The sequence below is a fragment of the Pseudochaenichthys georgianus genome, chromosome 13, assembly GCF_902827115.2.
Source record: "Pseudochaenichthys georgianus chromosome 13, fPseGeo1.2, whole genome shotgun sequence".
Lineage (NCBI taxonomy): Eukaryota > Metazoa > Chordata > Actinopteri > Perciformes > Channichthyidae > Pseudochaenichthys > Pseudochaenichthys georgianus.
The window spans coordinates 17,045,951-17,072,771 of NC_047515.1; the positions used below are offsets into that span (position 1 = coordinate 17,045,951).

At 40.1% G+C, this 26,821-nt stretch overlaps 1 protein-coding gene across 2 annotated transcripts in view; it reads right to left on the minus strand.

Annotated features, from left to right (window-relative positions):
- Window positions 1-6,533: 6,533 nt before the first annotated feature.
- The window catches only part of frya (furry homolog a (Drosophila)), a 47,905-nt gene continuing 27,617 nt past the window's right edge, over window positions 6,534-26,821 (minus strand). For both annotated transcript variants that reach the window (XM_071205119.1, XM_034097169.2), the window contains exons 29-61: window positions 26,562-26,716; window positions 25,996-26,095; window positions 25,727-25,898; window positions 25,073-25,329; window positions 24,838-24,984; window positions 24,572-24,740; window positions 24,332-24,410; window positions 24,162-24,244; window positions 23,515-23,665; window positions 23,218-23,321; window positions 22,393-22,578; window positions 21,504-21,705; window positions 20,713-20,834; window positions 20,414-20,601; window positions 19,783-19,877; window positions 19,112-19,692; window positions 18,708-18,805; window positions 18,459-18,629; window positions 18,224-18,364; window positions 17,503-17,682; window positions 16,566-16,730; window positions 16,229-16,303; window positions 15,948-16,118; window positions 14,292-14,492; window positions 12,506-12,649; window positions 11,547-11,698; window positions 11,259-11,466; window positions 10,819-10,968; window positions 10,418-10,516; window positions 10,248-10,331; window positions 7,790-7,900; window positions 7,481-7,686; window positions 6,534-7,386 (exon numbers count right to left, since the gene is read on the minus strand). In XM_071205119.1, the coding sequence (XP_071061220.1) occupies window positions 7,128-7,386; window positions 7,481-7,686; window positions 7,790-7,900; window positions 10,248-10,331; window positions 10,418-10,516; window positions 10,819-10,968; window positions 11,259-11,466; window positions 11,547-11,698; window positions 12,506-12,649; window positions 14,292-14,492; window positions 15,948-16,118; window positions 16,229-16,303; window positions 16,566-16,730; window positions 17,503-17,682; window positions 18,224-18,364; window positions 18,459-18,629; window positions 18,708-18,805; window positions 19,112-19,692; window positions 19,783-19,877; window positions 20,414-20,601; window positions 20,713-20,834; window positions 21,504-21,705; window positions 22,393-22,578; window positions 23,218-23,321; window positions 23,515-23,665; window positions 24,162-24,244; window positions 24,332-24,410; window positions 24,572-24,740; window positions 24,838-24,984; window positions 25,073-25,329; window positions 25,727-25,898; window positions 25,996-26,095; window positions 26,562-26,716 (5,406 nt within the window). In that variant the 3' untranslated portion in view covers window positions 6,534-7,127. The remainder of the gene's footprint in view (window positions 7,387-7,480; window positions 7,687-7,789; window positions 7,901-10,247; window positions 10,332-10,417; window positions 10,517-10,818; window positions 10,969-11,258; window positions 11,467-11,546; window positions 11,699-12,505; window positions 12,650-14,291; window positions 14,493-15,947; window positions 16,119-16,228; window positions 16,304-16,565; window positions 16,731-17,502; window positions 17,683-18,223; window positions 18,365-18,458; window positions 18,630-18,707; window positions 18,806-19,111; window positions 19,693-19,782; window positions 19,878-20,413; window positions 20,602-20,712; window positions 20,835-21,503; window positions 21,706-22,392; window positions 22,579-23,217; window positions 23,322-23,514; window positions 23,666-24,161; window positions 24,245-24,331; window positions 24,411-24,571; window positions 24,741-24,837; window positions 24,985-25,072; window positions 25,330-25,726; window positions 25,899-25,995; window positions 26,096-26,561; window positions 26,717-26,821) is intronic.

Genomic DNA, 26,821 nt, shown 5'->3' on the forward strand with positions numbered 1-26,821 from the left:
TTCGCAGTATACCCCCCTGCTTGAGTGCGCTAGAATTTGAAAATACACAACAGGCACAAATCTGCCCTTTCCTTACAGAGCCCCTCCTCCAACACACACCAACACTCACATGACCATTGAGGGCACGAGATAAGTTTGTGCACAGATGGAAGGCTGACAGGCAGGTACATAGATATATATAAACACTAGATGACTCACCCGCGCTGCTGGCCAATGGAGACCGACGTTGCCACTTGGCCGCCATCTTGCTACAGGGAGTTCTCTCATTCGTAACATTATGGTTTACTATTTAAATAACCATAGCTTGCTCAATTTTCAACCAATTTTCAAACGGTTTGGTTTTTTATAAACATCAAAGATGTAGTTATGATACTGCATACTTATAATCATGGACTTTCATATGAAAATAACATTAATCAGATAAAGCAATAGCTATACACACACACACAAGGTATTTATATTAAATATTTGCCGGTGTATATATTTCCATTTATTTTATTATATTGTTAATATTTAAAATACATTATAAAATTAAAATACATTTATATTTTATATATAAAAATCGGTCTCATGTTACCACTCTGTAAGCCAAGAGTTGTTAATTTAGCAATGCCTTAGCTTTAAGAACAGGGACACAACTAATGACAATAGCATAGGCTATGTTGGTATATTATTTAGATATTCACACCTTTATCAGAAGAACCAAACCAACATAAAATGTGCTCACAGACAGGCCAGTTCTGTCTAATTTATCACAATTATTTTTGACATGAGATCTTCATATCATCCTAGTTTTGTATTTAGTTTCTAGATTTGTAAACAAATCCAGAACCTTTGAAATATGTTATTGAAAAAAGACCAAGAATAATATAAACTGTACCATGTGTCCTTTTGTGTCCTTCTGTAGTCCATTTGTGGTTTGTCTTGTCTCACCCCGGCTGATATATCACAAAATCCACTGTTTAAATTGTTCCCTATATTGCCCCTATGCAATATTTTTTTTTTTTTTTTTGATTTTGATTTTTGATTTTGATATACTTTATTAATATAGGGAACAATTTAAACATAAACTATCCTATGTGTCCTTGGGTGTTATGAAACGCGGCCCCCCAAAATAAATGTATTATTATTATTAAGAAGAACAACTTGGTGTGGTGTGGAGGGGATGTAGGAAGCAGGAGCAGGTGGGGAGAGATGGGACTTCAAGGTTATTTGTTTTAAATGTGTCTTGGAGATAAGGACCAGCTGCACACAATAAAATACAGTATAACACAAAACCAATAAGACACACGGTGACACATGGCACACCAACAATCAATCATCGTCCAGCCTCAGCTTTGGTATTCTTTCACAACCATGTTATGGGTTTATTAGACTGAGCAAACAAACATATGTGGTGATCCCACGGGTTCTTGTTTGCAGACAGCGGCGATTGGAGCATCCGTAGGCTGCACAAAAGTCCGGCATAGTCAGGTACTTCTGTAAACACAAAGCCAGCAAATTCCTGTATCATAATGCAAGATGTTTTTAACAAGCCAAACCACTTGGAAGAAATCATGTGTAACTTAAGTTATGTTGAAAAGAAAGAGCAGTTCTGCCTCTCCCACTGGTGTAAAGTTGCTGGGTGAACTTTGTAATACTAGGTCTCACTCACAGCCTCTTGTTATTAGCCAGCTAATAAATACAACCACATACACAAAGAAAAGCTGCAATTTCAACATGTCCAAGCATCCTGTATCATAGCCATGCTAATCATGTTTATAATAAACCAAACCGTTTGTAAATCAGTCAAGATTTCAGTGAGTTAAGAGTATTTTTGTGCAGATCACTCACCTTACAACAGCTACCATAACGCGAATCAGAGTAACTGTTAACTGTAGCAAGATGGCGGCCGGTCAGCTACGCTGGAAAATCTCCCATGAGCCATCTAGTGTTTATATATATCTATGGGCAGGTAGGCCATCCAGTTATTTTAGCCGGGCCGGCTCAGATGATTGGTCGTGCTTTTTACAGTACTACGGCTTCCACAGATGACATTTTTTTATGGATTTTTTGTCAAAGCACTTAAGATATTAATTTCTATCGGGATGTTAAGAGCATTCCATGGAATATAACAAAAAGTGTATCTCGAGCCGGTTTCTCAAACGTACCTACCCCTGAAAGCCTGTGGTTAAAAGCAATGCCTGGATGTGATCTAACCTCTGACAGTGATTCTGCACTGCGGTCATCTCAGCCGTCTCTCGAGTTAGTTTTTTTCAAATCAGCTGCTCTTCATTTTTTGTCCTGCTATATTTGATGATCGATACAAATATGTGTTACCATAAGTTCTTAATAAAACCAACTGTTGAGATATAACATACAGACATGTATAGTCTATAGCAGGGTTCGGCAACAGGCGGACCGCGGTCCGAATCCGGACCCAGACGCCGACCTATACGGACCCGGAGCTATAATCAATACATTAATAGGGGATTTTTCGGCACCTCCCGCTTTTTTAACGCTGATTTGGATGACTTGTGTAATTCGTGGAGAACCGAAGAGTTTTCGTTTTGGGGGTGGGGAGTCCGTCCGTCAGTCCGAATGACGGACAACTTCTCACTTAAAAAAAGAAGAAGAAATCTAGACCGCAAACATAATTAAACTAGTGAATGCCTGTTTTTCTGGCCAAGGACAGGTTCTTTGAACACAACATGAGCGTAACGTGTCTTCACGTGGTAGGCTATGGAGCCCTTCTCACTTCTCTTATTTTCCATTTCCTCGCTCCTCGGTCTCACCGGAAGTTGATTTGTCTGCGCCATCTTGAGTAGCGTCCCAATGGCCTTATTTGTGCGGGAGGATCGAGGAGCGAGGAGCGATAATGGAGGAGCTATAACAGAGGAACCACCAGACCATCCTTCGATGAAATCCTCAGACACTCGCCCCGCCCCCTTACTGTGTATCGCTCACTGATTGGACGAGGCAGTGCATGCACTGATCTGATGCTTCTTGACATGAGAGCAGTTTCCCAGTTGAGTGAAGAACATACATGAACCTCACGGGAGTCACTCCTCAGTTTAGTTACAAATATGTGATATATCTGAACAAGTGGTCAAAAATCATTTTATTCATGTTTTGGAAACATTTTCATGATCACTTTTTTCGTTTTACATTTTCATTTATTGTCATTTCCATTCAGTCAGTCATTAAGTGCTATTAAAATGTTAATTTGCTACATACAAACAAAGTGTGCAATCCAATGAATGTTAATCTAACTGGGTTTTGATAGATAACATATCTCTTTTTCTTCTCTCAATTATTTTATTTCTATTGTGCACTCTAATCAATATTAATCCAACTAATATTCGTTTATACATTTTAAGAATGGCGTTTATCTTTTTTGAGAATGAGTTCTTATTTAATTTTATTTATTTGGGTCTACAACAGATGATACAAATGTTTGTGTCAGTAAATGTGTAGGCTACTAACAGAGGCAGTGGTGTGTGTTGAAATAACGGGGACAGAGCTGCTGTCAGACGATCAGCTGTGCGGCGTCATCACAAACGGACGTCGCTTCACGTGACGCTCCGGAGGAAAGGACGTCCCATTGTTCTTAAAACTCATTTCCCTGCTTCTTGTGGTTTCCTTGCGTCTCTCCATGCTTCCCTGGTGGGAGGGACTAGTCACAGGGAAACGACGCAAGGAATCCATTTAACCGAAGTGAGAAGGGCCCTATGTCTCGTCTGAAAGGAGTGCTGACAGAGAGCACCGGAACGCAGCCCTTCAAATATTGCAGTACCCATAAGGAGCCGTATAGCCACAGTGTTTACGTGGCTGTGTCTTTAGTTGTAAGCACAGTGGCGATCTGTTGTTATTAGTATCTGGTTAGCTAGCTATGCTAACGAATTTAAAGAGATTTTCTACAACCAGGTGGAAGAGAGCTCTCTCCTGAGAGGCTCAAATAACCTCATCAGTGAGGTGAAGGCACACCTTGATATGATCATTATATAGTTATTAATGAGTCTAAATTAAAAACAGGTATAGTAACAAAAAAGTTGTTAAAAATAACAAGAATAGAGTTTAAAAGGGGAGTGATTTGTAAAATATCCAAAAAGAAAAAAATCTGCTTACAGTTCTGTTTCATATGGGTGTTGAAAGATGTAGCAGTTAATTCATCAAAGATCACAGAAAACATGCATTATGTTCTATGGAGGGGACTCTGACAGAGGATTACTAAAAGAATACACAGTAAAAGTACTTCAATGTATTGTTAATAGCAGGCTAACTAATACACAGTCAAACAGTATGAATATCATTAAGAACTAATGATAACATTGTAGTGATCACTAATTTACTCTATGTACATAATTCACTCATGGAACTACGGGTATTGTTTCCGCACGGACATATGTGTTGCTAACTATATATTGTGTGCCCGCCTCCTGGCTTCTTCCTCTTGTCTTCCCGGCCTGCGACCCAACAACATGTCCGTTTCTGCTGCTCATTAAAGCCAGCTTCATACCTTCATTGCACCGCCTCCGACTCCCTATCTCTCGGCACTACAACATTTTATTTGTATCATCATTCATCAAAGATAGCAGAACACATGCATTATGTACTATGGGGACTCTGACAGAGGATTACTCACAAAGTACACCGTAAAAGTTGTCCATTTTAGACATAGGCTTATTATATTTACAGCCCGTAATAACATTCATTTTCTGGGCTCAATATGTGTCTTGGGCGTTTTCGTTGTGATCGCTAAATTCCCCTTGTTTATAATATTATCACCGTTCCCAGCACACGAGTGCTTTTGTTTTTAAATCACTTCCGTGAGTTTCGCCTCGCTCCAATGACCATTAGAGCAGTGGTTCCCAAACGTTTTCAGTCGAGCACCCCTTGGGTAATTGGGATGGGACCCCCCCAACCCGGTTCCCATCTATAGGATTAATTGTATATTGTTGTAAAAACATAACATTTTCTCTGCTAATAATAAAAAGATACAAAGATCCAACTATAATTTTATATTTTATTATGGATTACACATGAAACAAAAGTGCTTGTAATAGATACTGTGAATTAATTTGGCCTATTAAAACTGGTTGGCTTTCTTCCCTGAGTAGTAGATTTTTAAATTCAAATTTCTTTAAGGAAAACATTAATGACTACTATTTATACTGCAGGTTGCAAACGATCACATCACTTTACCATTCCTATTCCACGATAGCTTATCAATTACTTGTGTGTGCTTGCTTTCCCTTGCAGATCTTCTCAAACCGGGGCTGTTGTTTTGAGACTGCCCTCAGTTCATTCTCAATGTTTAGCTTCGGTCTGTATTTCGTTTTGATGGCAGCAACAGCAGAACAGCCTATCTCACACAAGTAGGATGTTGCAAAAGGAAGCATTATCCCCACAGCTCTCTGACCAATGAGATATTTTCGAGCAGTGTTTGTTTACAATTTAATAATAATAATACATTTATATAGCACACTTTAAAAACAACGTCATCTCAAGGTGCTTCACAAAGCTAAAAGGAAAAAATTAAAAAAATCTTCCCACGCCCCCCCTGCAGTACCTCCGCTCCCCACAGTTCGAAAACCACTGCATTAGACCATTTAGTAGTAAGGTAAAAAGCAAAAACGCCTCTCAGACCCTCTTCCGTTTACGTGTTTAATAAAGAAAAACAATTGGAAGGTAGATACACGGATTTGACACAAACAAACAGATATGTAACATCCCAACAATCACAAAATGAAACTACTTTTAACAAATGTAAGTTTTATTTTTACTGTTTCATAAGTATACAGAACAACAAAGTACAGTACATTGCAAAGGCAGTAGTATTTACAAGGCGAGAGGGAGAGGCTACACAAACAGTTCTTACGAAAGCTTTACAACTCTGCAGCTATCCCTTTCACTTTACATGAAACTCGGTAAGTTCATAAAAATACAATCTTATGAGTCTCATCAAAGCCCCCATTGCACTATGTACAATTATTCAGTTAAAATAGTTTTGTATTTGTTCATCAACTTTAAAAACTTTTAAACTTTATAGAACATAGAATTTGTAAGCTTGGCAGGTTTAAAATGAAATATTTGTTTTCTATAAATCTAGTTCGATAAATGCATGTTTTCCTATAGCAAATAATATTAAATAACTATCTGATTTCTAAAAGCTGTACAGTTAAAATGTACAGTAAGATGTTTTAGGTAACAGATAACCAACACAGTAGCATGTAATTTAGGTTTGGGAGACGTCACAGTAGTTTTGCAGCATTTCAAAAGTAGTTACAATTTCTGTAAATCAATATCCATAATTTCATCTTTGATGATAGTCAGGTTTAAATCACTTGGGCACCAGCACGCAACACAAGCGAACACACACACACACACACACACACCACAACACACACACACACCACACACACACACACACACACACACACACACACACACACACACACACACACACACACACACACACACACACACACCACACACACACACACACACACACACACACACACACACACACACACACACACACACTCCACACACACACACACACACACACACACACACACACACACACACACACACACACACACACACACACACACACACAAAAGACCCGCCACTTAAACCAAAAATTAAGCCTCCCTTTTGTCTGTACTAACAATGTCCATGTTTTCCAATGCTATTATATATCATTACATTCTTTCAGGATACAGTATAAGTTTTCTACTTCTGTGTACGATTGCACATTTTCCCATGACAATTAAAATAACATAAATGAAAGAGAATCACTTAGCTTTGGTATGTTATTTCTTAAATGTGAAAATGTATGACTTCAGTAGCAAGTGGTCGCTTTGTGACAATTTCTACTATTAGTGCAATAAAAGCCAAAGTCTCTCTTCTTTAAAAAAAACAACAAAAAAAACAGTATTGCTGCAAATCTGAAGATATGACTTTATGACATTCTGATGTGCTCTGAGCAGGAAGAAGAACAGTAATTTGGTTATTCCCAGGAGAGAGCAGAGTGCTTGTTAACCACTGAGATGATAGCAGCAGCCCCATACAGGACAAGAGGCTAGGCAGGGGACAGGGGGTATTGTGCAGGAAATGGGTGTCAAAATGCCGCCAGACCACCATCAAAGAGTGGAGCCTGAAACCCTGGAGTCTGGGAGGAAAGCCGTGATAGCTCGGTAGCCTTGGGCACGTCGGATCATGTCCCGAATCTCTCCGTTAAGTTCCATTAACTTGGCAGAGATTTCTGTCAGGTCTTGTTTTGAGCCCACCAGAGCAAAAGTACCTGTCTGACCCAAGGTTTGATGTCTGAAGTAGATGTTGAGTAAGGTCTGAACCTCTTCCTCACAGGGGCTGCCAAAGATGTCGTTAGGCCACATTGTTCTGCAATGAAAAAAGAAAATGTTATTTGTCTGACTTGGGACATCATTTATCCTCGTACACTCTTCATCTACAATCAAACAAAGCTTTTTTTCACCTGCACTCTTGAATGTAGCGGATGGCCGTTGGAAACTCATTAGTATTCAGACACTTGAGGATGGCCTGGACAGCGGCCTCAGATGAGCTGAATGTGGGCTCAGAGCAGGCGCTCTCACAGGCAGACATCTCATCATTCATCACCGAGGCTGCTGCTACTCTCAGGTGGCTCTTCAAGTCATTAAGCTCTCTGGATATATTTGTCAGCTAAAGGTCAAGAGGGATTCATATGATTAAACAGGGATATGGATTAGACGGTGGCTGTAATGATTCAAGGAAGAGAAGTCAAGCAAATGCCTGATGAACCTACCTCGGGAATAGAGCCTATTGCATGGACCTGTTCAATCAGCTTACAGTAGGACTGAAAAAGCAGCAACAGCTGAAAGTGGAGTTTGTAGAGTCTTTGACAGAGCTCCAGTTGCTGAAAGGAAAAGAAACATGGTTGTTGTCAAAAGGCCTTTTCATTTGGCTAGTTTTTCTTCTTCTTAGGTATTAGCTCATACCTTATCAGTTATAGTTCTACATTTGGTAGATTATAAACACACTACTGTAGAACTACTGCTAAATAGACAGAAGAAGTGGTGAAAAAGGATTACAGTAAACCCAAGTTTTGCTTTTAACACTAGAACCGCCAGAGGTCGCTGTATACCTAAAACCGCCAACGGGTCAAATGTACCCGCTATTGATTTTCAAGGTACAATGTTATTTTATCGATCATACAGAACAGTGAGTTTTGATCGCACAGGGAGGAAACTTATACCAATAGAATCTGTGGACTCTCAGCTTTTCATATGATATAGTTTGTGCAGATAGCATGAAGCATAAAATATCGCTAAGAATGCTGATTAAAACGCTTGGTGTTAGACTTGTGTTTTGTTTAGGTATAAATCTCCCTATCTCTCTCTCTATCCATCTATAACTATCTATAGATCTATCTGTAATGTTCTGTTCTATGGACATATAATTGTCTACACAAACAGATGACGCGGACTACTTCTCTCATTCAGAGTGTCCATTTTTATTCAACTGGCAGGTAACCTGCACACATGCATTACGTCCTCAACGTGAGCTCAGTCATCCAAGATCTTGTATTCTCCAAGATGTTACACTATCTATAACTATCTAGCTGTCTATCTCTATATCTGTCTATCTCTATATCTGTCTATCTCTATATCTATCTATCTATCTATCTATCTATCTATCAATATATCTATCTATCTATCTACCTATCTCTCTCTCTCAATCTATAAGGAACCGCAGTAGACAAAAGGCGTTGCTATAGCAACACGTCATGTTTACGCTGCATTTTCTATGAGGTAAATATTACCCACTGGCGGATATAGGTATAAATGGCATTTTTTTGGCGAGTTTTTCAATCTGACTTCATATTGACAATTGTTAACAACAGAGGGTGCTACATAACACACTTTCAGGAAAAGTCACGGACTGGGAGACTTTAATAGTTATTGAAAAAAAGTTACATACAATAAAAAAACAGCTCCGGGTAAAATGTACCCGTTGGCGGTTCTAGTGTTAAAACCAAAAATATTTGAAACTACATAGAGGAACAAGTCTTCCAACTTACAGCCAGAGATTCCATTTGCTACAAAGCAAGCATGTTACAGGACAGAAAAGAAGTAGGGAAAACAGACAATCAAAAGAAGGGCATGCAATCCTCATTGTGTCCATATAAAAGTGGGTGAAAAGCATAGTTTTTATTGGCATGCAGAGAGGAAAAAAAGTGAGGGTATGTGCAAATTAGAACCGATAGGAAGGCTGGTAGTTGCTTTGAATTAAAGGTTCCCCGTGGAGTTTTTGACCTCAAGCAGGGCTATGGATCTGTTTTTCTTTTAGTGGGTCACTGTTTTGTTTATTCTGTGCACACACTAAATGACATTCATGCACATGAGCAAACACAGTTGACACACTACACATTCCTGTCGATGGTGGCAAATTATTCTTCTGATCTACAGATGGCAGAAATACACCAACACTGTTGCAATGTGACAACAAAAGGAGAAGAAGACCTTATGCCGTAAACATTGATGTAAACAATGCTGGATTACAGGGCAAAGTTGTTTTTTAATGAAAGGAAATTCACTTGGTGCTTTGAAAGAGCAGAATACACACATTGCATTGTGTTAAGCATCACTAAATGAAACCATAACTCGTTTGTTTACAAGAAAACTCCACAGGGCAGCTTTAATCAAAATGACAAGTGAAAAAAGTCGAGCAAAGTTACAGTTTTGTCTGTTAATTAGCACTCACTTTCGTGAGAATCTCTGAGCTGTTAAATACTACGTTTTAGCAGCAAAAGTTTCCATTTTGTATTTTCCTTCCCTAGGTTGTCAAGTGAGCGTAATTGTTTACATACAGATCAAATGCAACTTTGGAAAAAGAATTACCACAATGCAGATTTCAATGAGATAATCAATGTGACATGCATCAACTCAGGATTGTCTTTACATAGTATGAGGAAATTAGAGGTACACTCACAGAGCTACAGTTTCACACAGAGATTGTAATGCAGAGAGTACAGTATGAGAGGTCAGTGGAAGTTCATCTTTTCATATTTTCAATCATTTTAACTTAATTCCATTCTAACAGAATAACATTTTTTTTACTAAATCATGCAGCCTGTTATCTTTTTGCACACTTACTGAATTCATTAGCTTAAAATATACAACAGTATTTTACATTATCATTCATTTGATAAATGCTAGCATATTAGTATCAAAACTTATATTTCTAAAAAGGTAAGCTTTTACCTTGTCCTCATGCTCCGCTGGTTGACATGTTATCACGGTTCCCCCGACACTCCTGGTAAAGGTGGCCTTACAGTTACTCAACCACTGTAGGAGACAACAGAACGTAAACAAATCAATGACCACATACAGGTGACATTCAGACGAGAAGGCTCAATATAAAATGTCCTTACGGTGAGAGCTGCCTCCTTTCTGTTGTTGTAAGTGTCGAGATACTCTTGAAGTTCCAACACGCTGAATTTCATTTTTTCCAGCAATCCATAAGACATAATCTGTGAAAAAAGAGTTTTGTTTAATCACCACTAACGTGACGTACAGTTTCAGAAAAATATTTACAACTGGAGTGTCGGGGGAACCGTGATAACATGTCAACCAGCGGAGCATGAGTACCAAGGTAAAAGCTTATCTTTTTAGAAATATAAGTTTTGATAGTAATATGCTGGCGTTTATCAAATGAATGATAATGTAAAATACTGTTGCATATTTTAAGCTAATGAATTCATTAAGTGTGCAAAAAGATAAAAGGCTGCATGATTTAGTAAAAAAAATGTCATTCTGTATTCAGGTTACTCACTGTGTCTGCATCAATAAATAGAGTTGGGCACTCTGAACACGATGTCAGCATCTGAGAAGAGGTCAAAAGCTTTGACCCTAATCCTTTCAGGCCATCACCAAGGTAACTCACAGCGTCACAGGTCAACGAACAAAATTTGGTCTGGATGTTCTGCAATGCAACAAAATCAGGCTCGCGTTGAACATTTTCAGTCACATTATTTAAGGCATTTACATTCTGTCATTATTTCTACCCTGACATTCTCCCTTGTCAGCTTTGATGAGTCAAGTGAACAACATCTGCTTAATGAATCTCTTTACGTTGTCGAGTTGAAAGCATCCACGCATTGCCCTTTCGCTAAAGGTTAATCATCCAGATAATTAATCCTGTTACCCTTTTAGTTTAATTATTCAGTTTGACAAGACACAATGTTAATGGAATTGAGGGCGATGCTGTAATACCTGAAACAGTGATGAAAAGACATGAAAAGTGTAGACTGCACAGGATCCATCCGAGTCGGTTATAAGCTGGTTGACGTGAGTCCGCCAAGCCTCCTCTGCATCATCGCACACTGTTGGCTGGAATGCAGCGAGGATGGCGGAGAAGAAGGGGGATGGTGGGGGGGAAGATCGGGACTCCAGCATGTCGTCTCTCTCCTCCTCTGAGACACTAGGAGGACACAAAGCCATGATATTGATGCTGTGTCTAACAAACGTTATCTATTTATGACAAAAGTTGTAAGTAAGTACCTGGGTAAGCAGCTGTCAAAGTCAGGTTCTCCTTTGTAATCAATGTTAACCATGTTTATTGTCAAACTGTCACCACAATGAAATTCAAAGGGTGGTTCACTGATGGAGAGAGAGCGGTCGTCCTCGTGGACATTGGTGTATTCATCTTCTTGCTAAAAAAGAAACACACAGAGGACACTCGTTTCTCAGCAATTTGGCAAAAATGAACTCGTCATGAACAAATACTGAGACAGCATGCAACAAAGGTTATTATTAACTGGATATGTTCCCTCGTTTAGGCTTAATCATTAAACAGACAATTTTGTTGGTAAAATGTATAGACTGACCTTGACGTGGGACCCTATGGACACTCCTTGTGATGTTTTTCTTTTATTTGGTCAATTTAGTGTGCGTTAATTGTGCCAATTCAATAGATTATAAAATAATTTACTTCAGCCAGCATTGCGGCCCTGCACACTCATGTTTTGGGACAGGCAATGTGTAAACCTTTCTTGACCTCCCACATGCCAAGAGTTTTATTAGTTGTTGCCCCCACAGAAGCAGTAGGTATACACATTGCCTTAAACAGACAGACATAGAAAGAAAGACCCTTGTTTTTCTATTGCTGGCTACAACCCCCTAATACTGCCACAATAAAAAAAAAACGCCCATTATATCCCAAAGCATTATAGGTTGCCTGTTTGCAGAGTTTTAGTTCATTCCCTACTAGCATGCAATGACTTAAAAAACAAGAGAAGACCGCCACATGCACTATTCTTAAAGGAGGAAATATAGAAAAGTCACAGCGACATAAAATAATACTTAACGTAGACTGAACCCAAAGCACATACCACATCCAAGACATTTCACAAGAAAAGATGCACCAGAATAGCCCCCTATTTGGCAAAGTTAGTAAAGAACTCTAGTATGGAATTGTGAGTGGTTCCCAGTATCTCAGACACTCTGAAGCCCTTATTCACCCGCTGCTTCGAGTCCTCTGGCAGTTGGGCCTCGAAACTAGGATTTTTGGTGTTCAGGGGAGTTGAATCAGCTGAGGTTGTGTCAAAAAAGGCAGAGGGAGAGTCTCTGTTACTGCTCTCTGAGGTGGGAGACAGGTTGACCATCTGCAAGAGACAAAGTCATTGTTGGAAGCTTCTCTTAATAACACATGTCATTTTTTGCATGCTCAATAAACCATCTGATTTGTGTTGGACAAACAATAGCATGGGGACAATATTGTCATTTTTAGAAATGTTAAAATGAAGTTTGATGAAAACTTAAGTAAAAGTTACATGATCATTCAAATGTAGAACGCCCTATCACCTTAGGAACATTATGTGCTCAGCAAACTTAATAATAAGATATATTGTGTGCAAAGCTGAAAATAACCTGAGGGTGGCACAAGAGTAAAGCTTGTGCATTTAATTCCAGATAGACTTTAATATGTTTCGAGAGGATTGTGGTTAAAATCACAATACTGATTATGATCTATTAAGTTATTTTGGGATGGATTTAACCAGTTAAGCCCCAAGTCTGTTTTTCAGGTCTCAGGCTCGAAAATGACATTCCCAGAACAAATGACTATATTCACTTCTAAAAGAGGTAAATTAATAATCTTTTTTCTCAAAGTAATGATAAACCTGTGAGTTGGATGTAGAAAAGTCAGAATCAATATAGCAATTTTTTATTTTAAAGTAAATTCAGATTGAACATAGTAAATAAATGTAAATGACAGTGTCCGTCCAAAAAAGAAAATTACTTGAAAACTACCCTTGAATGATGGGATAGTAGACTAAAAGCTTTAGGAATACACACTATAACATATAATAAGTACCCTGTATCAAGATTGATGTAAAACAAGTGACATTTTTAGAGAGATTTAGCAAAAACAAAACTCTTCTGGGTTCATTTGGGTGGATTTGCCATATCTCTAGCCCCCCTCGTCGATTTTGATGATTGACACCTCTTTTGAACCGTTAGGGCCAATAGAATCGAAGGGGAAGTCCCTAAATCCACCTACACGTTACCATTGAGGAATGAGAGTGACGCGCACGCAGTTTGCCCAAACCGAAAGCTACGTTACACTCTGAAAACTAGGATGGATTATCAGTAATCATTTCAAAGGGACACAGAGACATTGGATTAACCTTCAGCAGCGTTTTTATCGTTTTAATGCCATTGAACACAACTTTTGATCAGAAAAACAGCAAAGGTAAGGCTACGTGGTGTGTTGTCTGGGTTTGCCTTCGCTGCCCTGAGTTTTGGTCGCACAGTGATGATACTCATACCTCTAGAATCTGTGGAATCTCAGCTCAGGATATCTTGTTTGTGCAGATCCGATAAGTAATAAAGTATTTCTACCGTGACTTCTGTGCGTTAGCATTTTTTCGCTCAGGGCTAATTCAGAGGCTAATACACTGTTACCCTTGTGTTTTGTTTAGCTAAAAATGGTTAATAATGTGTGATAGCTGAGTTTCTTCCCGTTAGGTGGGTATGACACATTCATAGTTTGTTAAATGTTAAGAAGCCCTCAGACGCTATTTTTTGCAAGATGTTGCGTTTTTCCCCCGGTACCGGGGGCATGGGGCTTAACTGTTGTTGTTGTTACAATTTAAAAAAATTCAATCGAATGGGAGAATCCCAAAATTAAATGTAATGTGTTTTAACTAAGTCTAAAACCTGCGCCCAGTGCTAAGGATCATTTTCAATATTTGTTCCCCTTCCCAATGACATTCATTATTGGCCTACAAACAAAGGTGAACTTACAAGTTGAGAGTGGGAGAGTATCTGGCTGGTGATCAGGGAGTCTTCCTCCGACGATTCGTCTGAGTCTTCATGGGGGATCTTGCTGAGGCTGGGCATGCTGATGGACAGCTGACTCTCCTCCAGCGGCTGCAGGTCACTCCGGTCCAGACTGTCCATGGAGCGTCTGCGCACGCCCCAGTTGAAGTTGTCCACAGTCTCTCCCTGCAATAGAGAATGGCTTTGAGTTACCAAGCAACAACAAGACAAGAACACTCTCTTCTCTAACACAAACACATGCACACCCACACAAACTGGATACACTGTAATACACACACAGTTACACAACCATGCAGTGCATGTTAAGGGAGGGGGCTGTTTCTTGTCTCTTCAACTAGACATGGCTCTGGATGTCAGCCAACTTCCACATTCCACCAGAGCTCCACATCAACTCATCAAACAAGAGAGACTTCCTGTGGCGACTAGCTTAATGGATACAACTCGCAGAAAGCAACAGCTTTGACTTTGATATTTATTTTGTGTATGTGGTCTAAAACCTTCCTTACACCTCGTCAGGCTTTTTAACTAATACAACTGTCTGCGTTGCACTATGTTGACCACAGCAGTTGTTTTAGTTTTCAGTCTATGTGATTTTTTAGCAGGCACAGGGAGAACAGCTGACACTGTGTTCCATGGTACAAAGCAGGTCTGATTATCTGTTGTAATTATATTATTTCTACAACGTCATGCATGCTACTGTGTTTTTTAAGCTTTTAAAATGAAACAAAGGGACATTCATAATTGAATGCAACATAAGTGATGTTAAATTCAACCAGTTAAAGCGAGAATCTTCACAGCATAAATGTATAAAATAGTTAACAAACAGTAGAACTAAGGTGCATAGCTCACTGTTTGGCTTGCAAAAATAACGATTTAAGTGTGATGTGTATTAGATAACTGACATCGAACACAGTTTATTTGACTTCTCTAAATTAAGGTAACATACAATCCACAATTACATGTACAGTGCACACTAATAGATTTAGTCAGATATGCAAAGTTATCAAAGGGGAAACAATGTAGTATTTGCCAACTGTGTGTCATATATCAAAACTAATACTTGTTTTCTCTTATGAACCAGAACAAAATATTAAACATTTAAATCACCTGAAGGTACGATTATCAGCTAAAGAAATAGATAATCCTGGTGAAAGATATCTCTTGTTGACATGCTTTTATGGTACTACTGGTCCTTGAGAGTTAAGAGGATATGTTTTACACCAAATTGCACAAAATAGCAGAACCTGTTTGTAAATTACATGGCATGCACACACGTTTTCTACTCCTTGCCATCAGTATAACTAAATACTGCACAAGCATCAATCATTACAGCAAGAAAAATGGTAACATGACTAAACTTACCTGTAACTCCTACATTAGCATAGACAGAAAACAAAACAAAAAGAAGAGACCCCATTACAAAGAGCAGGCAAACCTCACCCAGTACACTTAGAAATGCTCTTGTTCTTGGAAAAAACGTTAAGATCTTTTTGCTAATGTCACTAATCTTTTGTCTTACTGGTTACAAGTTTGACAATGTTGTTGTCTATTAAAAGCAAAAGGAGGTAGGAAGGAGGATACATAATTATCTTTAGCACTATTTGAGGTGCTGAAACTCACCTCTCCGTCTTCAAGCTCCACATCCAAGAAGTCAAAGTCTCTAAAAACTCTGAACTGCTGCTCTGAGGTGGTGTCGTCCATGCTGTCCGGCTCCCTTGTCCCGTCATCGGAGGACACCAGGCTGGGCTGGTGCTCCATGAGGTCCAGCTCCCCACAACTGGAGAAGATCACCTTCACAGCAAAACAAATATACACTATTTTAACAAGACTTTGGACTCTTCTGAATGGATGACAATTAAGTGTTACAATTCATAGCAGTGCTAAAATAAAGGGTATCTTACTGAAGGGTTTTTTGTGAGCCCCACTTCTTGTCCACACAAAGACAACACATTCACCAGCTTTTCCCGTGTTCGTTTCTGCAGAGGGAAAGAGAAATGAAAATATATTGAACAAAACGAAAGAAAAAGAAGAGGAAAAGTAAAAACAAAAGAGAAAAAGAAGAAATATAAAAAGGGGAAAATACATGAAAAGAGAAAAAATTAATAATAAACAAATCAATAAAAAAGGGTTACATTTGTACCAATTGCAGCCATTATCCAATTAAACATTTGTAATTGCCCTTACCCTTCACCCATATTAGTGACAACGGAAGTACAAAGACTGTGAAGATGTGCTCACCTGTGAAGACTGAGGCCTCTTCCAGCTGACCGGCACCAGGACGTTGTTGGAGGTGGATCCAGACGAGGTAGAAGAGGTGCTGCGGGTCACTGCTGTGGTCCTGCTCTTCACATCTTGGCCTGGAGAACGCTGCAGGTCATCAAAGCGCCGACCAATCACAGGCGTCTAACAGCGTGGACACAAACAGACACGTGCAGGCAGAAACTTTGATGAGTCAGGGGAAGTTTTTAGAAGAGAAAGTCCGTCTCTGCTTGGTCAATCCATGCCTCAGGCTCCATAGCAACTCCTTTCTCTTCTTGACTTAGACCGTTTCAAGATGACTGCCGAGTGATCAATGTTTCAACATAACCCGAATGTATCTTTTATCAATGTTCACAGGTTTTATTCCACTCGGCTTGCATTCATGGAGTATTTGAGAGAAAAACGTACTGACTTTTCCTCTGCCTTATCCCTCAGTCTAAAAATATCTGGAATTCTCAGAAATACCAGTGGTTTGTACAGTGTGTCTCCAGTTCAAAAACACACGTTGGCTATTCGCTAAAACTCACTGAATCACATACAGAGGACGGCAGCAAAGGGCTGACATCATTTCCTGCCATTCATGAACGACACAAATAGCTCCCTGTTCAGTTCCCACACATACGCCACGCTGTCTGTATGTTTGACATCACTTTCCAGCTCCGCACTGCTTGGCAGATAGTGTTTACCTTTCAAGCTAATCTCAATGGGTTTGTTCAATAAGAAATATCAGCATTAAGGAAGGGGAAGAAGTGTTTTCTTTCCAAAAAGCTTAACAAGATTCCACACAATGGCAACAGCCACCACACCCTGGAAATACAGGAACGAATACGGGGAGAAATACATGCATTAAGCTCCCCTCAGGATATTTTCAAACCACAAACACATTAAAAAGAAAGTCAGGGAAAGGGTCCCTTACCTCAGAGATGTCAAAGTGGAAATCCAGTGTTTTCCCAGGCAAGGCCTTTGAGGAGCGATCCCACACGCGGCTCATGTCCTCGTAGGAGAGGTCACTCTGCGGGAATGAAGGCTGCACCAAACTGGCTGACCGTGAAACCACCAGCTTCAAGATATTTAGCGCTTCCCCCCAATGGACAGTCTATAGACAACACAGACATAAACACACCAAATCAGACAAAAACCCACACAACCTTATGTTTAGAAAGAAACAACCACAAATATCTTTCTGTGTGTTTTAATGTGCTTCTATTCTTGGAGAAAGTGTCCTGGCAGTGTGCAGAATGTAACTGAAGGAAAATATGTTCAGTATGAGAATAGGCAGAGGCCTGCAGCAAAAGGGCAGACTGTTTATAGTTTGGGTGAGTCTATAAATGTACTGCGCTGACACAAGACCGCTTTTTTTCCCTTTTTCCCATGAACACTTACAAAAGGAACAGGAAACTCGAGACTCTTACTCAGAGCCCAACGCCTAAAGCTTTCCAATGATCACATCGGATGTAGTTGATACATGAATGTTTTCACTTTCTGAGCACATATTACTCAGAAAGGGAATGTTACTACATCTAAATATAAACAGCTATTAACCAAAAAGCAATATAAGTTTCACGGTCACCACATATTAAAAGTAATCATCTGGAGCAGGACATTTATTTAGGTATTGAAGTTTTATTTCGACTTACCTGGACAAATTTCTCAATTGTCTTGAGCACCTCCATGTTGAAGGGTTTGGCTTGTATTCCACTCAGATCCATGTGACTTAGGAGGCTGTAGATGATTTGTAAAAGTGTCTGCTGCATACTGGGGAGACCCTTCTCCAACAGCTGTTACAACCAAATGAAATGCCATTGATTTATAAAGTGCTTTTGAGAAGTTGTGATATTAATAATAACTGTACAACAGTAAGGCTGCACAAACCTCTGCCATGTAGGTGACCAGGTTGAGAGTGATGTCAGAGAAAGCTTCATGAAGATATCGACACACCACATTCACCCAAGAGAAGCAGTCTCGTGTGTAGGAGTGTGTTTTATACAGAGTCATGACATGAGCCAGGTTGGAGAGCTTAGCGTTTTTCTCCTCAAGGCATACCTGCACACAAAGTGCATCAGCTTAAAACATATTCAGCTTTGAGCGAAAATGAGGAGAGAAACATGAATAGAGCCAAACCTGGGCGATCTTCTGAGCAACATCCTGACAGAACTGCGTGGGACCATCGAAGTTCTGCACGAGGTGTGGGAGCAGGCAGAGCACATTCAAAGGAAAACCTAAAGAATGAAACAAACACATTTATTCAAGATATAATTTAAGATACTTCCTAAACCAAACCTAATTGTATTTACTTTTATTTATTTGCTTTTTCTAAAATATTGAATTTTCTTAATCAAATGTACTGTATAACTACTACTGTTATAATTTGTTCGCCGTTTCATTTATTTTATTTTATTTTGAGATTGTGGGGTGGGAGTGATATACAGCAGCCATTATAAAGCTGCTTTTTCTTACTTCTCTGAGAATCAACAGTCATATTATCTGTCTTTAAAACCCTGTATCAATGTACTCCTATGGTGTACCTATGGCCTGTGACGTGTCCACGACAGGCACTCGTGACACAGGAGTGAGTTGGCAGAATAGCTGAAGCGTGAGCTCAGTGGTGGAGACTGAGGTGAAGCCCTTCAGCAGCAGCTGCTGGAGCCCAGTGAAGCTGCTCCACTGAAGCTGGCTCTGCACTTTCTCCAGCTTCTCCCTGTTCTCCTGTTTGTCCAGCGACATGTGGCCCAGCAGCTTATTCAACAGTCTCAAAGACATCTGATACTCAAACTCAAAGTCTGACTCCATCAGCGACACTGCCACCCAGAAGATGGTGGCCAGCAGGTTGCTGGGGTGGTTGATGTTGGTTGGATCGTTGATGTTGTCTTTGGATGAGGACGGGCTGTGCATCTTGGCCAACAAAACCTGCTGTTCACAGGCTTGGATGCGGTCCAGCGTAGCGCTGCGAGGTGGATCAGAACACCTGTCCGCTTCTCCAAACTTCTTAGGGACAGAAGAGCTCCTCTGATGCCGGCTTCTCTCTTCTCTCCTCATATTGAGCTGCCCGGTGCTCTTCCTGTTTGACAGCAGCTTGAGACTGGTGAGGAAATCTGGAGACGAGGCTCTGGAATTAAAAAGATGAAACAGTACATTACAGAGACTGCTTCTTTTAACATAAACCTTATTTCAACATGAATGTGAAGTAGCCACAAACCTTGTCAAGATAGCCATGAGATCGTTGTTCTTGAGACATTCAGCCAAGTTATCCACTACAGATTCCAGTGTAAGTAATACCTCCATCACATAGCCCTGAAACAGACGAAAAGAGAAATTACGTCCTGTGGAGGATTTCTTGTATCATTTATTTGTAACAAAACAATTCATTTCTGACAAAAATAAACAAAAAACTGATTGATTTGGTTAATATTATATGGATAGATAGACCAAGGATCGGCTGATTAGACTTTATGATAATCTTGGATTTCAACCATTAGACGATTATTAGTTTTAATGCTGCCTTTATGTGCTCAAAAGAGGTTCAAATATCTGAGATATCAAGCTTTGAGTGCTAAATAACACTGAATTTATTTGCTACATCTGCGGAAAAACTAAGTATGATACAGTATAAGTTACTAAGGCAGTCTATTTTTATTTTTGAATAATTCCTTAGTTTCTTCTTTACCAACAACTCCTAGTATAAAGCATTTTGGTTATGGTCATCTGACAGTGAAATGAAGATGCAAAAAGACATTCCTACATTGATAACCCATACACACTTGAACCAATCAATGTCTTATGCTCTGTTATCTACATTCACATGCAACATGTAAACACACAGCACTAACCTGCACTTCTTCTGCATGTTCGCCTACTACTTCCACCAGCCGTGAGAGCAGGTCGGAGACAGCGTGGGCAGAGATGGGCTGCCGGAGGGCCCGAAACACCTGGAAGGAGCGTCCGGCATAGTGACGGGATGAGCTACACAAGGCCGTCTGCAGAGCCACGTCACTGAGCTGCTGCTCCAGGTGGAAATCTAACAGGAACACACACAACAATGTGCTTATGAAAATGAATGTAGCTATAAAGACAGAGTTCTGTATTTGAATTCATAAATATTACTGTATAGATGATATTGAAAAGTTACCTGACTTGGACTCTTTGAACACAGATACTACATGTCGCAAAAAGTTTGTCAGCTGACCCGTGCTTTTGGAAATTTGGTTCTTTGCTGAAATGTCTTCATGGCACCACAGTGATCCATATGCTCTATAAAACAACAGTTTAAAGGTTACTTACAACACAGAGTATATTGTCTTTGTGTACATCTGCTATTGGAGGACATGGGACAACAAGCTGAATATTCGAAATAACCTGCATTCCAAGTACTGTTTTTGCGGAAAGGGTTTTCCATAATTATGCTCTGGCAAAAATGCATGTGTTTGGAGGAAAGCAGTACTTAGCATACTATCTTTTGTTTTCTTGCATTATTTGTGAAGCATGTAGGCATGAAAGAAAAACAGGTCTCCTTACTAATTAAAGTTGATTAACTGATCAACAATTGGTAATTTTTGGGGCGGAATATTGTCTGTACTTGAACGAGCAAAGGCTATTCTAATTAACTAATATTCTAAATGTAAATTAATTATTTTAAATGCCCGGTTAAATAACTTCATTAAAATATAAAATCTATTCTACTCATTTAGTAGATGTTGCAAAATGCATATCGCACCACTAGGGGGCAATCTACACCCAGAAATATAGAAAAGCACATCAGTGGAGGATATCTTTGTTGGACGTGTTGCATTTATTCTGTAAAATACTTCCAGGCTTTTTTTTCAACCTGTAACTATAACTCTATTGTTAGAGTTGTACTTCTGTAATTGATGGAAGCTGGAAATGATTAACTAACGGGAGCATACTATATCAAATCAATACCTTGTGGTTAAAAACTCAATGAGCTTGTTAGTCTTCTCATCCATTTTATTGGGAGCCACCAGCTCTTCCACCTCATGTGAGATCTCCGGCAGGTTGTTGCTGCTGCCGCCAAGACTCAGACTGGACGATGTGGAAGAAGAACTCAGACCAGAGTCTGGCACCGGAGACGCTTGACACTCCCGCAAAAAGTCAACACATCCTCCTGAAGACAACAGGAGAGCAGGTGTATGATCAGAAACAGGTTCCAGGGGTTCATCTGGATGTTACATTTCATTTCCCGTAACAAGAGAACCTGTAGGTGTAATACACCGTGTGTATTAAAACGTTTGGAATTTTTATCCAAACTGCCTTTCTACTGACGGAGGTGTCAAGTTGAACTACTTAGTTTTAAAGTAAAGATTGGAGGGAACATGTTACAAAGATGGGGGTTGTTTTCTTTTGATTTACATGGTAGTGTTATCATTGTGTGGTATGTTTGGGAAAAAAACAACACAATTCTTGGCATACAAGTTGTATTGAAATGGTCAAATGGACAGAGCATGTCTAGACATTTGTAAAACAAATAATCAGCAGGGGAAAGAGGGGGGGACCAGCATATCTGAGAGGACAACAATAGAATCATGGAATGCTTTAATCAAGACCTTTGATATCCTCTGTGCTCGATATTGCTTTTGGCACAGGGTCAAAATATTTTCTCCCCTGATAAGAAACGTATTCATCCTCTGAAAGGAATGTGAGCCATTCTCTCTTGTTGTGGAAGTTTATCAGAACAATGGGTAAAGCCAAGCTGCTCAGTCAACAGGTCTACTTGAACATTTCGGTAAAGATGATTGTATTTGTACACATCAAATCAAACAAGTGAGTAGGATTAAAAGACATTATTATTTACCTGAATGTGAGTACTCCGGCTGAAGACTGGGTTTGCAGGTGAGGGTCTTGGTGCCGTTGATCTCACGTGTCTGCAGTAGGACTGAGGCGATGGCCTGGAAGTTGCTGTTACAGGACAACGTGATGAGCAGGTGCAGGAGGAGACGCTTGCTGTGCTCGAACACCTCTGGACGATAGTGATCCATACCTGAGAAGAGAAACAGAACAATCAGTCTGTTTCAGCGCACTGTGGACTCAAACACTAGTTTGTTATAGCCATGACAAGAGTTTATTTTATAGTATACTTCTCCTCGCTTCACAACCTTGATCTCAACATCTATTATTGTATCTGTCTGTTTAATACTACATTCTCACACACTTTATACTTACAATTCAAAAAGGAAGTATCTTATTGTACTTAAAATACAAATTATGTTATCCAAATCTGGAATCCACCATAGTCCTTAAATGCAGTAATCTGGAAGAATTGTACTGGAGGCTATTACAAAAGTTATAGTACTGTTGTTGTCATCATTATAACAATTAATATGTTTTTTTGAATTGTTTAATTTATTCGAACAATTAAAATGTGTATTCATTTATTTCAATACATTTCATTGATAATTGTTTTGCCAATGTAATTTGACATATGTGTTCTTTATATAAAGAGGCATGGCAATACCATGTGTTGCTCTCATTAAAAATAATTATTCAGAATAAAAACATTTGAAATTGTGACATTTGTACTGTATTACATTAAATATTTAGAATGTTGAGTATCCTGTCATAACTTGGATTGGATTTTAACAGAAATGACTGTAATAATTATATTATAATTTGAACTCACCCAAAAACAAGGCATGGAGTAGCAAAGGCAGGTGCATGGCCCAGTCCTCCCTCACACTGTGGTCCACCACCATCTCTGTCATGAAGATGACTGCTATATTACACCTAAAACAAACAAAGCACATGTCAACTGTAAAAAAAACCTCAATCAAATGAAACACAAAAATACAACAACAAAATGGTGGTGAAGATTGAAGATCTCATTACCCCTGACTATCCTTTAGCAGTGACTAGCAGCAGTTCTGTCTTGGCTTTTTAAAATGAGCACACTTTGCAATAATGTATGCAGCAGTCTTACCTGTGCAGTGGTCCTCTGGGAGTGATGGTCTCTGGCAAAAAGTCCACCAGTGGAGCCCAACATCCTCCATTCAGAGGCATGGGCAGAGGATTGGGCTGATTGGTCTCAATGACAACCATCAGCCAATCAGAATATGGTGAAAGAGGTTCACCTAAAAAAGTGACAGAAAATGATATTGCTGACATTTGTCTCGCACACATATGGAACATTTCAAACATTTAGTGTCTATGGATTGGCCAAAGCTGGACATGGGAAACAGTGAAGATGCAATTAAATGATCTACAACAACAACAACATCAGAGGAGAGAACTGAAAGCTAATTGTGAAAAGGGAGTGTTGCTTTTATTGTGGGATTAGTCCTCCTCACATAAGTCTGCAGGACTAATGCAGATCAAGAGAGTATAACAAAGCTGTTTTTGGGTCACTTGCAGCAGTGCCGAGGCCCTGGGCTTGACTGCTTTTATTTCAGTGCCAGTTCTCACAGAAGCCTTTTAAGAACCTCAGGGCACTTTGCACTGCTCATGCATTATCAATCAGCCCATGCCGGCCACCATTTTACCCTCAAGACCATCCTGTGTACTTCACATTCACAAGACCATGACCACCACATTTGCTTCAAAGGTTGTCTGGTACAGAAATACACTCACTCTTATCTTCATCGTAAGATCCTCCTGAACTGTTGCTGTAGCGTGATTCCAGGCGGTTGTGGGCTTTCTTTATGTGGCTGAGCCTGAGGTCAGAAAATAAAATTAATCATGATGGGTCTTGCTGGGACTATAATTAATGCAATGATAAACTTCTAGAACATGTTGAGTACCTCTCCTCATTCTTGGTATCGTCTGTGTCAAGGAAGCTTTCATGGCCAGGAACAACAGTATTGCTACTCGATGTGGTGCCTAGAAAAAAGAAATCGTATATTTCACAGTACGTTCAAGGAAAGTCAGTTGACCATGATATTTAACACCAGCTCCGCTTCATATCCACCACTGGGAGCTGTACAGAGCAACACCATTTTATGTGGTTCATTCGATCTGTTCAGGGTTTTTTTCAGATGTACCTGAGGCTGCAGTTGAGGCCTTGCTTGTAGCGGTGAATCGATAGAAAGGAGGGCTATCACAGTGCTGCACCACAGGGTTGACTGGATCCGTTTGTTGTAACTCAAAGATCAACTCCTCCATGGTTTGCATGGTGTTGTTCCGGCACAGATAGATCACCACCTTCTTGATCTGAACAAATATTACAGAATATCCGTAAGAAAACAGAAAGGACTAAAAAAGAAGAAGCTACAATATGTTCTAGTTGTGCCCAAATGATATATCTTACATATGGCAGGAGGGTGGTGTCACTGCTGACACCACATAAGCTGATGAGAAACTGCAGTGCGGTCCTCAGATTGTTGCTCCACTTCTCATTGCTGATTAAAGCATTCCAGGCGTTTTCCATCTCTTGTCCAGGTAGGTCATCTCCATACTAAGAGGGGTACAAAACACAACATAGCATCAGCATTTATTGACTACCTATGACCCCTTTTCCTTCCATTTCCAAAACATGACTTTACCTTGGCGGTCATGAACATTAGGTTATTGAGAACCATAGATGAGGCCTGTAAGGAGCCCCAGCCATTGCCCTTCAGCTGGTGGGAGGAACCTGTGCTTGATGTCCGGATAGAAGCCTCATAATCTGAGGTGCAGGGTGTGAAGGCTGGGAGCAGCAAGCCGCTATCCACCAACTCGATGTTACCGAGCCAGGGCAGGAGGTATGTCAGCATGATCTGCCTCCCATTGGGATGAGTGGTGGGGAACCTCTGGCTAACCTCTGTAACAAGCAGGGGAAATGCAATACCATCAGAATAACATCGGCAGCGACTGCCAGCGTGTTATTCTACATTGAAATCAAACACATACTGTATACTTAGTTTAACCATAATTCTCAGTTTAATTATAATCCACGTTTGAATTCAACCTGAATATAGGAGTCCCTTAATCGATCTAAGCTCTCAGTGTTTCTGTGGTCAGTGGGAGTGTCCATAGATAAAGATTGTGTGTGGGTCTTGGAGGAAGAAGAGTTCTCTGGAAGATGAGCAACCAGCATTTAGTGGGAAGCCATAAGAAAATGACAAGCCTGTGTGAGAATTACAGCAGGCAGAAATACCATAGCTAACCCTACTGTGGCCACACACACAGCACATATACAGTATCACACAAACAACTACCTGAGAATAGAGGAAGTGTGAGTTCTGGGTACATCCTGGCCAGCTGGCTGGAGAGCTGTGGCAGGGAGACACTGTACAGAGGTGGCAGAGGGCCGTGGGTGCCGTAGAGGAAGCTGTTTGGCTTCTGCTCCGTAATCTTCTTAGAATACACAAACAATTTAGCTTCAAGAATCTGTTGGAAGAAAGAGGACAGGTGAGTCATTCATCCACATGACCCAAACAGACACACAAAAGCAGGAAAGGTTTCTGTGTTTGTTTGTGCATCTCACCTGCATTAGCTGCATTGAAATCTCATAGATTTCTCTGTTGGTGTCTGATGCCTTGAACAGGACCAGATTCAGCAGTGTCACTATATCACTTGGGTAGTTTCTGCAAGTTGGGAAAGAGAGAGAAAAAGTACTCAATGTTCAATGTAATGTGTGTTTCACATATAAAGCAAGGGGAAGGTCAACGTCAGACGAATAGTGAGCTCTTTTAGAGGATAAGCTGAGGTGATGTTTTGAGGCTTAAGCTTATTTGCCATTGGTTTCATCACAGCCAGAAGGCAGTTTTAACAGCAAGGACGTTACGTTGAAATGAGCTAACTTCCCTTTTCATTGGGAGATGTGGTTTAATCCCCTCCTTAGCTGATGCTAATGTGAACAACCCCTCTCGCCTGCACTTTCACAGCAACTAGGAGATGGAGATAGGTATGGCAGGTAAACAGTTCACATCCTCCCTGATATGGCTTACTGATCAGGCCTGATGTGCATTGCTACCATTGATGAAAACGGTGTTTGTGCACAGGCAGCTGACATTCACCCCCTGATGAAAGCATGATTGTGGCATTTCGTACCTGCTGCCACACACTGTAGCGATGGCTTTGAAGCAGCCTGAGGCCAGCTGGTAGGAGCCGGTGTAGCAGCGATCCACAGCCCAGTTAAATAGGTTGACCTGGTCGGCATTGAGCTCCAGAAGCAAGATGACAACTTCACAGCCAAGCTGGTGGACCTGAGACCAAAATAGATATCAACATCGTGTCATGAATTTCTCAATTGGTTATGTATGTGTATTTTTTCAAAGATCTGGGTGAATCCTTGTGAAATGAATAAGCTT